At 56.1% G+C, this 17,258-nt stretch overlaps 1 protein-coding gene across 1 annotated transcript; it reads left to right on the forward strand.

Annotated features, from left to right (window-relative positions):
- Window positions 1–4,406: 4,406 nt before the first annotated feature.
- Window positions 4,407–15,165, forward strand: DISP2 (dispatched RND transporter family member 2). Its single transcript, XM_052647226.1, has 8 exons — window positions 4,407–4,519; window positions 9,251–9,580; window positions 9,867–9,896; window positions 10,039–10,162; window positions 10,417–10,532; window positions 10,851–10,981; window positions 11,352–11,449; window positions 11,899–15,165. The coding sequence occupies exons 1-8, from the start codon at window positions 4,407–4,409 to the stop codon at window positions 15,163–15,165; spliced, it is 4,209 nt and encodes a 1,402-aa protein (XP_052503186.1).
- The last annotated feature ends 2,093 nt before the right edge of the window (window positions 15,166–17,258 follow it).

A 17,258-nucleotide genomic window follows, 5' to 3' on the forward strand; every position in this document is an offset into this window, starting at 1 on the left:
TGCATTCACACACACACACACATATACATGTATGTGTTGAGTGAATGAATGAATGAAGGAATGATGGTCAGGCAACTGGTCAAGTCTGTGGAGCCTTGTTGGGGGAGGACAGTGGAAGGTGGGCACAAAATCAGCACTAGGAAGAAGACAGGATTCTCACTGCAGAACCAAATAACCAAAGCTCTTTGTTTTTTTTCTCCTTCCTCTTCCACAGGCCCACAGGTAGGAAAGTTCCCCAGCCATCTCCCTTTTCCCTCCCTGCTGTCAGTCCTCTTCCTAGACAGTCTGGTGGCAGCCACAGACATCCCCCAAATGTAGAGCAGGGAGGCCTCAGCCCCACGGGTGGGGGGGTGGGGAGGGAAGGAGCATCACAGTACAAGTCCAACCCCTGGCGGCAGCCTTCTCTACTCCTCCCCAGTTTTCCCATCTGTCCCTCTTCTTTTCTCACATCCCCTCCCTGCCTCAGCAGCTCATCCTCTCTCCTGCTGCTTCCCCTCCTGTTCCATGCTTCTCTGCTTTCCTGGCTACCCACAGCCCTCTCAGATGGCTGGCTTGCTCCCAAATCCCAACCACACTGCAGGGACCCGTGACCTGCCTCTGTCTGCCCTCCTCCCTGCTTCCCCTCCGCCAGCCCCCCACCACTAGCAGACCCAACTCCTAGGCCTGGAATGCCCCCACCACAAAAGAGACATCGAAGAGGCAAGCAGGGTGGGAGGTGGAAATTTCCAGGCGTCACTGAGCCTGGATGGGGCAGCGGCTGCCTTAATATTGTCACAGAAAAGCCTCCTAACCCTGGAGCCTGCCTCTTTCCCACAGGTTATAAGCCATTATCAGGCCCTAGGAAGCAGCAGACTGGGGAGTTATCCAACCCCTAGGGACTTCCCAGGTGGCGCTAGTGGTAAAGAATCTGCCTGCCCATGCAGGAGACTGAAGAGACATGGTTTGATCCCCGGGTCAGGAAGATCCCCTGGAGGAGGATGGCAACCCACTCCAGTATTCTTGGCAAAAGAAGTGTCAGGTCGCAGAGTCAGATACACCTGAAGCGACTTAGGCACACACACAGAGTAGGGCCATAACCCTCCACTGCCTGCTCCCTTGGGGGTCCCAGGCCTCCAGTGCCCAGCACCAGAAGCAAAATTGTGTCTCCTCTCTTCCCTGGGCCTGTGCTAAGAGGCAAAGAAACTCCTCTGGCCTTGGGGCCTCAGGAGTGGTTCCAGCCAAGACAGAAAGGTAAACCACCCATTCCAGGACTCTTCTGCCTCAAGCAATAAAACCTTGATTTTACTCTCTGTTCTTCCTGATTTCATGAGTCTGGCACCTGCTCAGGGACAGGCATGGGCTCACATGTACTTCTGTTGACATGTATGCACATAGCCAGGCACATGCACCCATAGGCATGTACTTGTGTACACAGAAGGTCTTTATAGGCTCATGTATATGGACATAACTATTTTTATGTAGAGGTAGTACAGATCTTTACCTGCACACGTGTACTACCTACATAGGGAACAAGCACAGCCTTACCTTTGTCTCCTCCCACCCTTCAGCTGACTCCTCCTTCCCCTTGGCTCCTGCATCTCTCCTCTCTGTGCCTCCTGTCTGTTCCGTGCCCCTGGTCCTCACTGAGTTCTTCTGTAGCCTCCCCCAGCCCTACCTTCATTTCTAAGTAGTCAACATAGCAAAACCTCTAATCACTCTTCATGGGTTCTTGGGTGAAGGAAGGGAGAAGATGAGATACTTCAGCTTCTTAGTCACAGATAAAATAAACCAAGGTCCAGAGGGTGGGAGCCATATCTCAGCTCAAGGAATAGAACTCAGTTAATCTAGTTTCCTCCCATTGTGTCTGCTCTGTGCTCTAGTTTCATCAAGGCAAAAGGCCTAAAACTAGGAGCAGTCACTTGCTGTCTCTGTCTCCCAGACCTCTACCATGAGCCCCTACTCGTACCCAGGAATCCTGTGTCCTCTAGAGAAGGAGCAGCAGAGAGACAAGGGGAAGGGAGAAGAGGAGTTGATCTCAGGTAAGACTGGCACTGACCTCTGACTCTAATATTGTTCATCGGATTTTCCACAGGAGCACTGCCATGGCCATGGGCACCCCCCTGGCCCTGGGCACAGCCATGGAGGCGGGCACCCCCCTGGCCCTGGGCACTGCCATGGCCATGGGCACCCCCCTGGCCCTGGGCACTGCCATGGCCATGGGCACCCCCCTGGCCCTGGGCACCCCCACCCTCCATGTTCCCACCCTGGATCTGGGCACTGTCCTGGAAGGGGCCACCCACCTGGGCCCCCTGGGCACCCCCCCGGCCCACATCACTGAGGAAGCAGAAGAAACAGGACCCAAGAATGGGGAGCGTGATCTAGCATGGGGCCTGAACCAGAATCTTCTGTTCCTAATAAACAGCCTCCTAGAGGCCATATTCTACTCTTAAAAGAGCCAATCTTCCTTCACATCCAACCTGACACTCAGGGGGCCCAGTGGTTTCTGAATTTCCTAGTTATGAAAATTGGTCCCAGTCAGGCATACTCAGTAGTTTGGTTCAGTGGTGTCCACAACACACGGCTGAGTAAGGTCACCCCTCCTTTGTTTGCACTTCTGCCCCATCACCCATTAAAGGGTCTCAAGGATGGTCTCATCACCTCTACCACATCACATACACTCAGACACGGTGGGCTGTGCATCCCTCCTTCTAGAAGGATCCACAGAAGCCTTCAGTGGATCCTGAACTAACTATCCCCTGAAAATATGTAGAACTTTCCAGACTCCTTACCTTTGCACAGTTTCTCCATCACTACCTCCTCCACCTCAGCTCCGGTCAAGAAAGCCTTCCTTCCAAGCCAACCAAAGCTCTACCATCAACATGAAGCCTTCCCTAAAGCCCTTTAGGATGAGTGAGGTCCTCTCTGTCTTTGCACATTGCTCCTTTCTCTGCAGCTTATATCGACCATTGCATGGGCCCAACCACAGCTTACCCAGTTGGCATCAACTAATGGGACAGCTTTTCTCTCTCCAACCAAATTAAGCTACTCAGGGCAGGGCCACCACTTCTACACCTCTAGACTCTCCCACCCCCATCCCCTACTGGTCTATACCTTGCATAGAGTGGCATTTGCACACAGTTTAGGGATACCCATAGTCCAGATACTACTGGGTTCTGACTCTTCCCAGCCGTATTCTTCAGCCAAGGCATCTCCCAAACATACAGACAGCCTGCTTGCTGTAAAATCCCTTCTGCTGCTGCTGCTAAGTCACTTCAGTCGTGTTCGACTCTGTGCGACCCCATAGACGGCAGCCCGCCAGGCTCCCCTGTCCCTGGGATTCTCCAGGCAAGAACAGTGGAGTGGGCTGCCATTGCCTTCTCCAATGCATGAAAGTGCAAAGTGAAAGTGAAGTCGCTCAGTCGTGTCCGACTCTTAGCGACCCCATGGACTGCAGCCTTCCAGGCTCCTCCATCCATGGGATTTTCCCGGCAAGAGTACTGGAGTGGGGTGCCATTGCCTTCTACCCATTCAAATTCCACATTTGGGGGCCTCTCCACTTCCCAACTCCTAGGCTTCTCACAGGGACCCTACCTATTCTGGTGCTACTACAGCTCTCCAACCATGCCTCTCCACTTCCCAACACACTGCCCCTCTCTCACAGCCATTCCCTGATGGGAGAGGCAGCAAGAACTCGGAAATAAGTGGCTAATGATTACATTTCCAGGTTGAAGTGGGGTAGTTCTATGAAAAGGAGCTGAGGATTCTCTGAGTCGCTTCTCTCTCTTCCGGGTCATACTCGCACTTGAATAACAGAATCGAGGCTCCACATTTGAGGGGCACAGACCCAGGTCCAGACCAACTTGGAGAAAGATCCAACTTGAACAGGCGCCTAGCCTCACTGGGAAGGAAATGGTGGGGGTCCGCTGAGGGAAGCTCAGAGAAATATGGGAGTAAAAGTAGCCCAAATTTTCAACCCCTCAGCATTCTGAGCAGTAAAGTGCCGGCATGGAGCTGCTTGCTCTTCTGGGCTTGAAGAATCAGCGTTACAAGTTATGAGGCTCGACACGGAGCCTGGGGTCGCGTTTCCTTGTCCCTCACGAAAGACCGATCCACCCCAGAAACGCCGGTGTGCGAGCTACAGCCAGATGGCCAGACTCCTAACAGCGGCTGTCAGACATGCCCTGGGTAGAGGGGCCCACAACAGCAGTTCGGGGGATCGTTTAAAGACAGGGAGCCCCCAGCTCCGACAGCCCCGCGGCGGGAAGCCTCTGTCCCCGCCCCCCAGTGACGCGCCCATTGGCCAAGCTCTGCCTCGGCCCCGCCCAGTGACCGGCCTGCTTGGCGTCGACGCATGCGCAGGAACCCGCCGCCGCCGTTGCCGCCGCCGCTTCAGCACCGGCGCCCGGACAGCGGCGCCGCCCACGGGCATGGACGGTGGTGGCGGCAGCAGCAGCAGCGATCCGGTTCCCGGCCCGGGTCCGGAAGGGGAGCAGCGGCCCGAGGGGGAGCTTTTGGCCCCAGAAGGCAGCTCCCCGGACAGGTAGGGGCGGACTGTTCCGCAGACCCAGCTTCAGTCCTTCCCAGAACCCGCGCCCCAGATATTCCCAGTAGCCGCCATATGTCGCCCCATTCATTCCCCAGACCCTCCCAGAGCCCGTTCTGGCGCCGCCAGACTCCTGGCCCCCTGGCCACGCCCTCTCTCTGCCGATTTTCATTCTCCCTGATACTCCCTAATATCAGCCCCCTTCGCCCTCGCTGCCCCCGGGACCTGCCCCACCCACTGTTTCTACCTTACCTCTAAGACCCCGAGTTCCCCCCGCCCCTCCGGCCTCCAGAACCCCTCCCTCTTGGCCCTGCCCCCACGTCTTCTCTGTAAGCCCCAAGCCTGCAGCAACCTCAGTCCGGGTTCTAGCATGTCAATGTGCTCGAGGGTGCGTGTGTGTCGTAGATGGACTCGCCAAGGTGTATGTCCTAGGGAGAGGCCAGACACTCGGCTGCCAAACTAGGGTCTGTCTTTGTCCATCACCATCGGTCTCCAGTCTGCCGCCCCGCATGGCCAGCTGCGCACGTGTGGGCTGGAGTCCCCACGTGTGGCAGCCACCTGCACCCTTTGGATGTGATGGGTTGGCTTGCTCTGAGAGTCAGGTCGTGGTCAGTACCTTCCCTGAAGGAGCACCAGGCTGGCAGGACAGAAGGAACAGCTTCCTGCTGAGGGCCCAGATCTTGGTGCCTCTCCTCTCCCTTCCTCCACCATATGTGTGAGGGAACAGCCCAGCCAGGTAACAATATGGCGCAATTTCTGTGCCCTGCCTGTTCTGCCGCCCCCAGGATCCCTCACCTGACATGACGCTGCCTCTCTCTCCTGCCCGGACTGAAATAGGAAGCATTCTTTGGGGGCAAAAGCAGAGGTGAACACATTATCTCCAGACTGCCCCAGTTAAATGTATATTCTGTACCTCAGAGTGAAGAGGAGACCCCACAAGCAGAGAGAAATGTTTCCTTCCCTCTACTGTCAAACCAGCCTGGATAGATTTAGCCACCTTTCAGACTGAAAGGCACAGAACTTTCTGCGATGGGATGAGAGACAGGATTAATGTGCTCCTTGGACCAGGGGACTGCCTGGCACTATGGCCCGACCAAAGAGCCAAGGATGGCCAAGGCAGAGATAGTGACAGGGCAGGGGCCAGGAGCATCCCTAGAAGGGGCTGGAGAGTCTTTTGCTGCCTCAGATATTTTGCCCAGGATCAGCCTTATCTTGGACTACTCACTTCCCCTGCACATAGGGCTGATACTTAAATACAGGAACTATTTGCTGTCTTCTAGTAACTCCCTGAGACCTCTGGCCCTTCTCTGCCCCTCCCCAGAGACCCTGGACAAATCAGGCAAGGGGACTCATTTCATTCCAAGAAACAAAAATCATTCCTGCTGAACTAAGCAGCACCCTGGAGAATGAATAAGACAGCACATGCACGCGCTCACGCGTGCACGCACACACACACACACACACACACATTTACTAATGTAAAGACAACAGGGCAAATTGAAACAGTTCATTCTTTGTGTCTTTAAAATTAATTTTTATTTTCCTAGTGGCATGAACTGGAGCTCCCTCATCTGTCCTGACCATTCTGCCTGATCACATGGATGTTCATATAGCTATATGTCCGTGGGCTTGGGGCATGGTTAATACTCTTGTATATTTGCCTGTTATGGGGCTCCCAAGTGAGGGTCTGGGGCATTATTAGCCAGGCTCTAACTTCTATGGCCATGAGTCAGACCTGTGTCTTCCCTTTTCATTAACCTTCCTATCTGCCCCAGTCACTTGGCCTACAGGCCAATGTGCCCAGGCAAGCAGCCCAGGAAACTGCTCATCCCAGTCAGAGCCATGGAACTGAGGGTGAGAATGAAAGCCCCCAGGGGAAGCAAGGCAGACAGCTGATCCTAGGTTCCTGGAAAGGGATAAAAGGGATTGACAGGAAGGGGCTGGGCTAGGGAGATCCCAGTAGAAGCAAACCAATGGGGGAGACTGAAACCCCCCTTGAACAGGAGCCTGCTAAGCAAGGGGGGTGCTGATGAGATTTGGTAGGCTGGTTAAGGAGGACTGAGTTCAGTTCTCAGCCACTACCCCCTGGAATGCTGGCTTCCCTCATGAAAAAGGAACTGACACTCCAAGTGGGGACTTGACTCCTAAGACAAGCCCAAAGCTCAGTGATGCTTTAAAATCACGGGCAGCTGAAATAGGCACCCTGGCTGCCCCACCCTCCTGACTCTGGAAAGCAGGCCCTACTCTAAAGAGGGAGACCAAGACTAAAATGGGTCACCTTGTGCTTCCCTGGTGTCCAGTGGTTAGGATTCCACCTTTCAAGGCAGGGGGCATGGGTTCAATCCCTGATCTGAGAACTAAGGTTCCACACCCCACAGGGTGCAACCAAAAATGTATACAAAATAAAATGGGTCACCTTCATGCCTTCAGGGTCCAACCCAGACCAAGCACAGTGCCCAGCATGTGGCAAGTGCTCAGAAATGACCTGCAGAATAAAAATCTTAAAGAAATAGATATCCCCACTTATACATATGAAACCCAGGTTATTTTTCCAGCTTCCCTTTGGCCCATGGGGATGGATGTACAAGGGATTTATCTGCCAGGACACTGGTTGCTATATCATTAACTTTATGGGGTCATCTGAGGTCTTGCTTGAAAACAACTTCAGTCAAATTCCTATTTTTCTAAATGTAGAGTTAGTAAAAAAAAAAAAAAAGAAGAAGAAGAAATAGTGGTTGAAACCATGAGATACCGTGGTGGATTCATGTCAATGTATGGCAAAACCAATACAGTATTGTAAAGTAAAATAAAGTAAAAATAAAAATTAAAAAATAAATAAATAAACCATGAGATAAATTCTAATGCAGCTTTTGATAACAAAAAGAAAAGTACTGGGACTTCCCTGGTGGTCCAGTGACTAAGGCTCCATGCCCCTGATGCAGGGGGACTGGATTCTGGATCCTGGTCAGGGAACTAGATCCCACATGCTGCAGGTAAGACCCAGCACAACCAGAAACAAATAAATATTTTAAAAAGAAAAGTAATTATAATTATATATGTAGAGAGATTCTTAAGGTGTGAGAAGTTCTCAAATGGAGACATATTATCTGAAGTGCCTAAAGAGTTCAAATTGTAAATATAAATATACTTCTTAACCTACACACTTCCTGCAGCACTGAGTGTGAAGAGGCAGGAAAGCAAATGTCTTCCACATGCCAGGCTCCATGCCAGGCACCTCACAGATCTTACCTCAGTTAATTCCCATATTAACTTGAGCTGCTGCTAAGCTGCTAAGTCGCTTCAGTTGTGTCCAACTCTGTGCGACCTCATAGACAACAGCCCACCAGGCTCCCCCATCCCTGGGATTCAAGAATACTGGAGTGGGTTGCCATTTCCTTCTCCAATGCATGAAAGTGAAAAGTGAAAGTGAAGTCGCTCAGTTGTATCTGACTCTTAGCGACCCCATGGACTGTAGCCTACCAGGCTCCTCCATACATGGGATTTTCCAGGCAAGAGTACTGGAGTGGGGGTGCCATTGCCTTCTCCAACTAACTTGAGAGGGGGACCTTATTCTCGTACCCTCACTCAACAGACAAGGATGTCAATGTTCCGAGAACTGTGTATCTTTCCCAAGACCCCAGAGCTAAAGGATGATGGGGCCAGGATCCCACCTCCACTGCTCCCTCATTTTAGTTTCAGCATGAGGGTTATCCCCTGCCCCTCGACTGCCTGCCACCCAGCTTTCTGGCAGGAAGAGAAGGAGCTTACTTTTTTTCAGTTCCTCTACTTGATTTCTGGGCAGAACCCAGCCTCTGTGGGCAATGTCCACTTGCCATCACAGCCAGGGCCCTGGCCCATGGCCCCTTCAGCAGTGCAGCAGGCAAGACTGGAAGCCAGGGTTGGATCAGCAGACCCCTGGCTGTTCCATGGGAGCTATGCAAATTCTAGCAGGCCAGGTGAGCCGGGAGGATGGAAGGAAGGAGACTCACTGTTGGGCCCAGAACCCTCTGGGAATCACCCATGGTCCTCAGGCACTTGGTTCTGTGACCATCTTCTGTCCTAGGTCTAGCAATCCTGCCACTGGGGTAGGACAACTCCCCCTGCACCCAAGGAGTGGGGCTGGGTCCATGCACAGAATACTGCCCCCATGAGTAATTTGGAAAGACAAATCTATTGCTGACTCCTTCCTGGCAAGTCTCTTGGGGGTCCTAACTCCCTCTCCCAGCTGTGCACACCCTTGCAGAGCAAACCTCTTCCCGAAGTCCTAGGGTTGGTGAAAAAGACAATAATTGCTTATGCCAAACTTTTTCTGACTTTCCTTGGCTTTTAAGGTGGGAACAAAAGTGCAGCAGGTGCTTAATTAGCATCTGACAAGAGAATGAAGAGAGATTGCAGCAGACAGAGCTGGGCTCAAGGCCTGGCTCTTCAGGGCTCACTGAACCTCAGTTCTCAACTCTATAAAAGGAAAGTACTTCCCCTGTATGGTTTTTAAAGGTGCAAATTAATCATATGTGTTTAGGGGTGCAAAGACTGATGAGGGAATGAGACAAGAAACCCCAAGAAGTAGGCTGGAGGTGTAGACCCAGAGGCTCTATCCTCGTCGCCTCCTGCCAGAACCAGTAACAGTAAAACCCAAGCCCCATCCATCTCAGCTCACTGAACACTTCTGGGGCATGGTATGGACCACCACTGTCTCACCCCAATTTTCCCTGCCTCCTCCTCCCCCAGGTCCCAGAGCAAGGCTGTGGCCCCAGAGGCCAGCCCAGAGAGGAGCTGCTCCCTCCACAGCTGCCCCCTTGAGGACCCTTCCAGTTCTTCTGGACCACCACCAGCAACTTCCACCCTCCAGCCTGTGGGCCCATCCAGCCCCTTGGCCCCTGCTCACTTTACCTATCCCCGAGTACCGCAGGAGCACCGGGGGGCAAGCTCCCTGCCAGGGCTTGGGGACCGGGCAGGACTGTGCTCCCATGCCTCCAGCCTCAGCCCTTCCCCAGCCCCCTCACAGCGTGATGGGACCTGGAAGCCAGCATCTGTGCAGCACCACGTGGTCAGCGTCAGGTAAGGAGGGGTCCAGCAGCTGGCCAGCTGCCCTGGAAGGTAGGGCAGGGCTGCAAAGTGGGGCCAACTCCCCGAGGTCTAGATTCCTTCACTAGGAGGCAGCCCAAGTGTCTCCTGTCTCTGATGGAGGAGGCAGCCTAGAGGGAAGAGGAAGGAAGGGTTGGAACTCGGGAGTGGGGAGGCTTGCAAGGGTCGATGCCAACTTCCTCTACCCTCTACCCCTACTCCAACCTCCCACCTTACAAGAGGACTACAGCAAGCAAGTGTCTTTTCTTCTCTCCCATAGGCAGGAACGGGCCTTCCGGATGCCAAAGAGGTAGGCCTGGGCCTTCTCTGGACCCATGGGGTGACCAGGCCCAGTTTAGCTCCACCATCCCTCCTTGGTGGCTTCTAAGCTCATCTATTCCCTGCTACCATGCCCAACGCCAACTCATGTGTGATCTCTTCCTCTTTCCCAGCTATTCCCAGCTGATTGCGGAGTGCCCAGTGGCCGTGCTGCTGCTGTGTCTGGCTTTAATCCTCCTCTGCACCCTGGCTGGACTGCTGGGGGGCCAGCTACCTGATTTCTCCAAGCCCTTACTGGTGAGGGGCCACGGAGGGATGGGGTCCCCATGCCTGACCACCTCAGCTTGGTCTGGGGCAGAACTTTGGAGTGGCCCTGCTGGGAGTGGACTCTCCAGTGAGAGCTCAGAAAGGGTACAGAGGTGATCCTCGGGTCCAACCATCCAGGCAGGCAGGCCAGGCCTCCCTGCTCAGGGACCCAAAGAAGCAGAACTGAGAAGGAAGAAGCACTCCCCCTCTTTGTGGTCTGATCTTCTCTGCCCTCCTCCCTGCAGGGCTTTGAGCCTCGGGACACGGACCTTGGGCGCAAGCTAGTTGTCTGGAGAGCACTGCAGGCCCTCACAGGCCCCAAGAAGCTGCTTTCCCTTTCCCCAGACCTTGAGCTGAACAGGTAATGGCTTCCCATCTTTCCACTTTTGGGGGCAACCAGAGATAGAACGAGGTCTCCAGAGAGAAGCCAAAGACATGTCAGGGGACTTCCCTGGCTATCCAGCAGTCGGGACTCTGCACTTCCACTGCAGGGGACACAGGTTTGATCCCTGGTCAGGGAACTAAGATTCCACATGCCATGTAGTGCTGTCAGAACAAAGTTTAAAAAAAAAATCAGGTCAGAGGGCCTTGCTGGAACCCCCTGGGCAATGGTATCTGGCCTTTTCTGAGCCCCTCACCTTCTGGACAGTGCCTGGTATAGATTTTTTCTCTACCTTAGCTCAAACCCCCACACCACTCTGAGCCCTGCCACACACTGGAGCAGTGCCCAAGAGGGGATGGTCCGGCCTCGGAGGATGGTGGAGTCCTTGGAGGACAGAGGGCAGGAGAGCTTCTTCTGTGGCCCCCCTGGTAAGCTGCAGCCTGGCCAGTTCCTAGCTTTAATGGTGGTTCTCCCTCTCCCCACCTACTAGAACTGGAGGGCCCAGGAGAACAAATCTGGGCAGACAGAAGCGGAAGGAGACTGGCCAGTCACATTCAAACCAAGGAAGTAAGGGTTACAGCTGGGAGGATGAGGCAGGTCTCAGTTGCTCCAGCCAGGAAGGGTCAAGCTGGACGGGGGTGTGGCACAGGGGAGGGATGCAGGCCCAGCATCAGGCAGCCAGGCACAGGTTTGAGGCTCCTGAGAATCTGAGCCTCTTATGGCCCAGAGTAAGCATCTTCCCTTTGGTGGGCCCAGGATCTGGAGCCAAAGCACTGAGCTCTGGGCCATGTGTTGCAGAGAAGAGCTATGCACAGCTGGTGTTCATGTCCACCTCAGCGGGCAGCCTGTGGAACCTGCACGCCATTCATTCTATGTGTCGCATGGAACATGACCAGGTGAGCTGGCTGAGGATGTGCTGGGGCTTGGTGGGGGTGGGGAGAGCCAGGGACACCAGGGACCTGATCATAAGGAAATAGAGTTGAACCAAGGTTGCCAGGCTGGGCTAGGAAAGAGCATTCCCTGCTTAGAAAATTATTGCAACCCTGCTAAGAGGCTCCAGGTTGTGGGGGAGAGGAAAGCGAAGAGTCAGCTGCTTCCAGAAGTGCCAAGACATAGCTGCTGGGAGACAGACCCTCAGAGCCCGGGGATTTTCAAAAGGTCCTGAGGCTCCTCCTTGCAGGAGTCAAGATGTAGCTGCTGGAACAGGGGCCTGACCAGTCAGGTCAAGATACCCCTCTGCCTCTGCCCTGCTGCCTCAAAGGAGGTGAGAGAGCCTGGGACAGTGCTTAGAAACCTGGGCCCCGGCAGTTCCCCTGAGCTCTCTCCTGCTGTGTGTGCCCTGCAGATCCGCTCCCATCCCAGCTTTGGGGCTCTGTGCCAGCGTACAGCAGCCAACGAGTGCTGCCCAAGTTGGTCCCTGGGCAACTATGTGGCTGTGCTCTCCAATCGCTCCTCCTGCCTAGACATTACTCAAGCCGATACAACCCGCACGCTGGCCCTGCTGCGGGCCTGTGCCCTCTACTATCACCGTGGTGCCCTGGTGCCCTCCTGTCTGGGACCCGGAAAGGACAAACCCCCACGCTGTACCCAGGTTCCCACCAAGTGCTCCCGGAGCAGTGCTGTCTACCAACTCCTGCACTTCCTGCTGGACAGGGACTTTCTGAGTCCCCAGACTGCGGACTACCAGGTGCCCTCCCTCAAGTACAGCTTGCTCTTCCTGCCCTCCCTGAAGGGTGCCTCCATGATGGGCATCTACCTGGACCGCCTCGCTGTGCCCTGGGGGCTCTCCGACAACTACACGTCCGTCACCGGCATGGACCTGGGCCTCAAGCAGGAACTGCTGAGGCACTACCTGGCCCAGGACACGGTGTACCCCTTGCTGGCCCTGGCCGCCATTTTCCTCAGCATCGCCCTCTACCTGCGCTCGCTCTTCCTCACGCTCATGGTGCTGCTGGGGGTGCTGGGCTCTCTGCTGGTTGCCTATTTTCTCTACCGAGTGGCCTTCCGGATGGCCTACTTCCCCTTCGTCAATCTGGCAGCCCTCGTCCTGCTGAGCAGCGTCTGCGCTAACCACACCCTCATCTTCTTCGACCTCTGGCGCCTCAGCAAGAGCCAGCTGCCCTCCGGGGGGCTGGCGCAGCGCGTGGGCCGCACCATGCACCACTTCGGCTACCTGCTGCTGGTCTCGGGCCTCACCACGGGCGCGGCCTTCTACGCCAGCTACCTGAGCCGCCTCCCGGCCGTGCGCTGCTTCGCGCTCTACATGGGAACGGCTGTGCTGGCGCACCTGGCGCTCACGCTGGCCTGGCTGCCCTCCTCCGCGGTGCTGCACGAGCGCTACCTGGCGCGCGGCTGTGCGTCCCAGGCGCGTGGTCCGTGGGCCGGCGGCGCGCCCCGGCGACTGGCACTGGCACTCCACCGACGGCTCCGCGGCCTCCGGAGGGCGGCCGCCAGCACCTCGCGCCTGCTCTTCCAGCGCCTCCTGCCCTGCGGTGTCATCAAGTTCCGCTACATTTGGATCTGCTGGTTCGCCGCGCTGGCCGCTGGGGGCGCCTACATCGCCGGCGTCAGCCCCCGCCTGCGGCTGCCCACGCTGCCGCCGCCCCGCGGCCAGGTCTTCCGGCCCAGCCACCCCTTCGAGCGCTTCGACGCCGAGTACCGTCAGCAGTTTCTGTTTGAGCGGCTGCCTCAGGGCGAGGGCGGCCACATGCCCGTGGTCTTGGTGTGGGGCATCCTGCCCGTGGACACGGGAGACCCTCTGGACCCTCGCAGCGACAGCTCGCTGGTGAGCGACCCTGCCTTCTCAGCCAGCGGCCCTGAGGCCCAGCGCTGGCTGCTGGCCCTCTGCCGCGGAGCTCGGAATCAAAGCTTCTTCGGGGCCCAGCCGGAGGGCTGGCCCACATTGTGCTTCGTGGAGGCCCTCCAGCGCTGGATGGAGAGCCCTGGCTGTGCCCGCCTGGGGCCGGGCCTCTGCTGTGGCCACCTGGGCTTCCCCTGGGCCCCGCAGCTTTTCCTACACTGCCTCAAGATGATGGCTCTGGAGCAAGGCCCGGAGAGCCCCCGGGACCTGGGACCCCGCTTCAATACCCAGGGCGGCTTGGCTGCCCTGGTCCTGCAGTTCCAGACCAACTGCCCCTACAGTCCAGACTACAGCCAGGCTCACCACTTCTACACTGAGGTCAACCACTGGCTGGCAGCAGAGTTGGGCAGGGCACCCCCTGGCCTGCGCCGGGGTTGGTTCACTAGCCATCTGGAGCTGTACAGCCTGCAGCACAGCCTGAGCACCGAGCCTGCAGTGGTGCTGGGCCTGGCGCTGGCGCTGGCCTTTGCCACACTGCTGCTGGGCACCTGGAATGTTCCACTTAGCCTGTTCTCAGTGGCAGCTGTGGCAGGCACTGTGCTGCTCACCGTGGGGCTCCTGGTTCTGCTCGAGTGGCAGCTCAACACTGCCGAGGCCCTCTTTCTCTCCGCCTCGGTGGGCCTCTCTGTGGACTTCACCGTCAACTACTGCATCTCCTACCACCTGTGCCCACACCCTGACCGCCTGAGTCGAGTGGCCTTCTCACTGCGCCAGACCAGCTGCGCCACAGCAGTGGGGGCTGCAGCCCTGTTTGCAGCCGGTGTGCTCATGCTGCCTGCCACGGTGCTGCTCTATCGCAAGCTGGGCATCATCCTCATGATGGTGAAGTGCGTCAGCTGCGGCTTCGCCAGCTTCTTCTTCCAATCTCTCTGCTGTTTCTTTGGACCGGAGAAGAACTGTGGGCAGATCCTCTGGCCTTGTGCACACCTGCCGTGGGATGCTGGAACTGGGGAACCTGGTGGGGAGAAGGCAGGTCGCCCACGACCAGGGCCAGTGGGAGGGGTGCCCGGGTCCTGCTCAGAGCAGTACGAGCTACAGCCGCTGGCACGACGCCGGAGTCCCAGCTTTGACACCAGTACAGCCACCAGCAAGCTGTCTCACCGGCCCTCAGTGCTCTCGGAAGATCTACAGCTGCATGATGGCCCCTACTGCTCCCGGCCCCCGCCAGGCCCTGCATCCCCAAGGGAGCTGTTCCTGGACCACCAGGCAGTTTTCAGCCAGTGCCCAGCCTTGCAGACTTCCTCTCCCTACAAGCAAGCCGGACCCAGCCCCAAAACCCGGGCCATGCAGGACTCCCCAGGGAAGAAGGCTGAGCTGGTGCAGGCCTCACTAGAAGCCCCAGCCCACCCTCCCAGGCCCAAGCCCCAGGTCGTGGAGCCCCCTGATTGCCTCTGCTCCTCAGCCAGCACCCTGGAGGGGCTCAGCGTCTCTGATGAGACCTGCTTAAGCACCTCCGAGCCCAGTGCCCGTGTGCCAGATTCCGTGGGTGCCTCCCCAGAGGATCTGGATGAAGCCGAGCAGACAGTACCTGAACGGGGCCAGCTCAATGAGAAGCGGGACACGCTGTGGCTGGCGCTCAAGGAGACTGTTTACGACCCGTCTCTGCCCCCCTCACACCAGAGCAGCTTGTCCTGGAAGGGCCGTGGTGGGCCGGGGGATGGCAGTCCTGTGGTGCTGCCCAACAGCCAGCCAGATCTGCCAGATGTTTGGGTCCGCAGGCCCAGCACCCACACTTCAGGCTACAGTAGCTGAGGGATGCCCAGGGAGGCCTGACTGGGGCACAGAGCCTGTGGGGATGACGAGCCCAGAGCAGCACCAGGCTAGAGCCTGATAGTGTTTCCCACATCAGCGTGGGGAGGTCTCGCTCTCCAGCTGCGGATTTTAAACCCTGCCAGATGTTCTGGCCCTGGTCTGGGCTGCTGCTTACTCCCCACACCTGGAGGATTCGGTTTGGGGGGTGGTCTTTGGAATGAAATGCCAAGCTCTCCTTGTGACCTGCGAAGGGCTCATCTGTTCCCACAGTGCCAACCAGGACCCACCCTCTGGAAGGGCGAAGGTCATGTGTGCAGCTCCATGTATTGGGGGAGGCTGACTTGGCCCCCATGACAAGGGGCATGAAATTCAGTGGGACTAAGGGACCCAGTCCTTGGGATCCTGTGGGCCCCTTCATCAACCAAGAGCCCTGGGAAACTTCAGCAGCTTCCTGGGCCTCTCACCTTTCAGAGGCTTTTTTATCAGGACACTTCCTTTTCTTTGGGGGAGCCTCTTGGAGTCATAATTGGGCTGGGGTCTCTGTCCTGAATGGTCTACTCCCCTCATATTACCCAGTCTGTCAAGAAATTTGTCCCAGCCAAGCAAAGATGGCTTCTGGGAGTAAAGTAGGTGGTGGAGAGATGGTGAGTCCCAGAGCATCCCTGAATTGCTAACAGTCCCTCATGGAAAGCTGCTCTGGCATGGAAGTGTCCTCTCCCCTGTTAACACCAGTAAGAATCCTTTACATCCCGCCTATTTTGGTTTGCAGAACACTTCCATGCCCATTGTGTCCTGGGAATCTCATCACTTCTGTGTGAGGTAGCCTGTAGTTGGTTGGGTCCCAGGTTGCAGGTAAAGACAATGCAACTAAGGTTACCTGTTTTCCCAAAGTCCCATAGTGAGCGGGTGGCAGAGCAGGTTTCCTAACTGACTCCACTGCTGCTCCCACTCTCCTCCTGTTTACCTGCCGCAGGGACATTGACCTACGGCTGTCTTGATCTTTGCTCTGGCACCTTTTAACAACCTGTCTTCACAGGTGCCTCTGGGTACCACTTTAGGCCTCCGTCTCCAGAAGAAGCTGCACTCTGAGCAAGCCTGGAGTTCCTCCCCATAGCCCCTGGACTTCCTTCCAGCTCCAGCTGAGATGTCTTCATCCATGAGGCACCTAAGCTGATCTGATTCCCAAGTTCAGGGTCAGGGAAAGGCCTTGTCCATGGCTTCGGTGTGCAGAGAGCCCCTGCAAGGAGAGGCACTGAGGGCAGTTGAGGCTGGGCAGAATCCAGTTAAGGCAGGAGCTCAGGCCTGCCCTCTTTGGAGGTATGGCAGTCTGATGCTGTTTCGCAGGTCAGGGTTCTGGTTCCCAAAGGACAGGTCTCTCTAGGGGCACTCAGCAGACAAAAGTCTGACTCTCCTTCCCCAAAGCAAAGGGTCTCTCTGGAAGGTTTTATCTCACATGAGGGCTCATGACACCTGGAGCATCAACAAATTTACTGAGCACCACTCCACCTATGGCACTATAAGAGGACAGAGACATGGAGGGAAAATCAGACATCTGCCCTCAAGGATCTCACCCTCTAGCTGGGGAAACAGCCCCCACCCCCATACATGCAGGCATCGGTGGGTCACTGATGGCACCATACAGCACTTGCTGAGCGCCATATGCCTGTCACCATGAGCACTGCTGGAGCTCAAGCACCCAGGACTGGTAACCAGGAAGGATTCCTGAGCTGGGCTTCAGTATCTCAGCCTGGAAGTGACCTTAACAATCATTTGTTTCAGCAGTTCTCAAACTTTGGAGCCTCAGGACCCTTTGTTCAAAGAATCCTTGTGTGGAAACACTGCATATAAAGCTGAGAAAAAGCAACTACACTGTTGGATGCCGGGGGTGGGGAAGTCCAGAGCCAGGTCAGCCTCCTTTTCTACTGTGCCTCTCAGGGGATCCTGGGGGACCCTGAAAGCTCTTGATGGCTCTGAAGAATGTGTCTTGAAAACCACTGATCCAGGTCATTTTACAGATGAGCATCACAGAGGGGAAGGATTTTTCTGGGGCCAAAGAGACAGAACTGGAGGCAAATTAGGGGGTTTGGGCTTAT

This window comes from Budorcas taxicolor, chromosome 10, assembly GCF_023091745.1.
Source record: "Budorcas taxicolor isolate Tak-1 chromosome 10, Takin1.1, whole genome shotgun sequence".
Lineage (NCBI taxonomy): Eukaryota > Metazoa > Chordata > Mammalia > Artiodactyla > Bovidae > Budorcas > Budorcas taxicolor.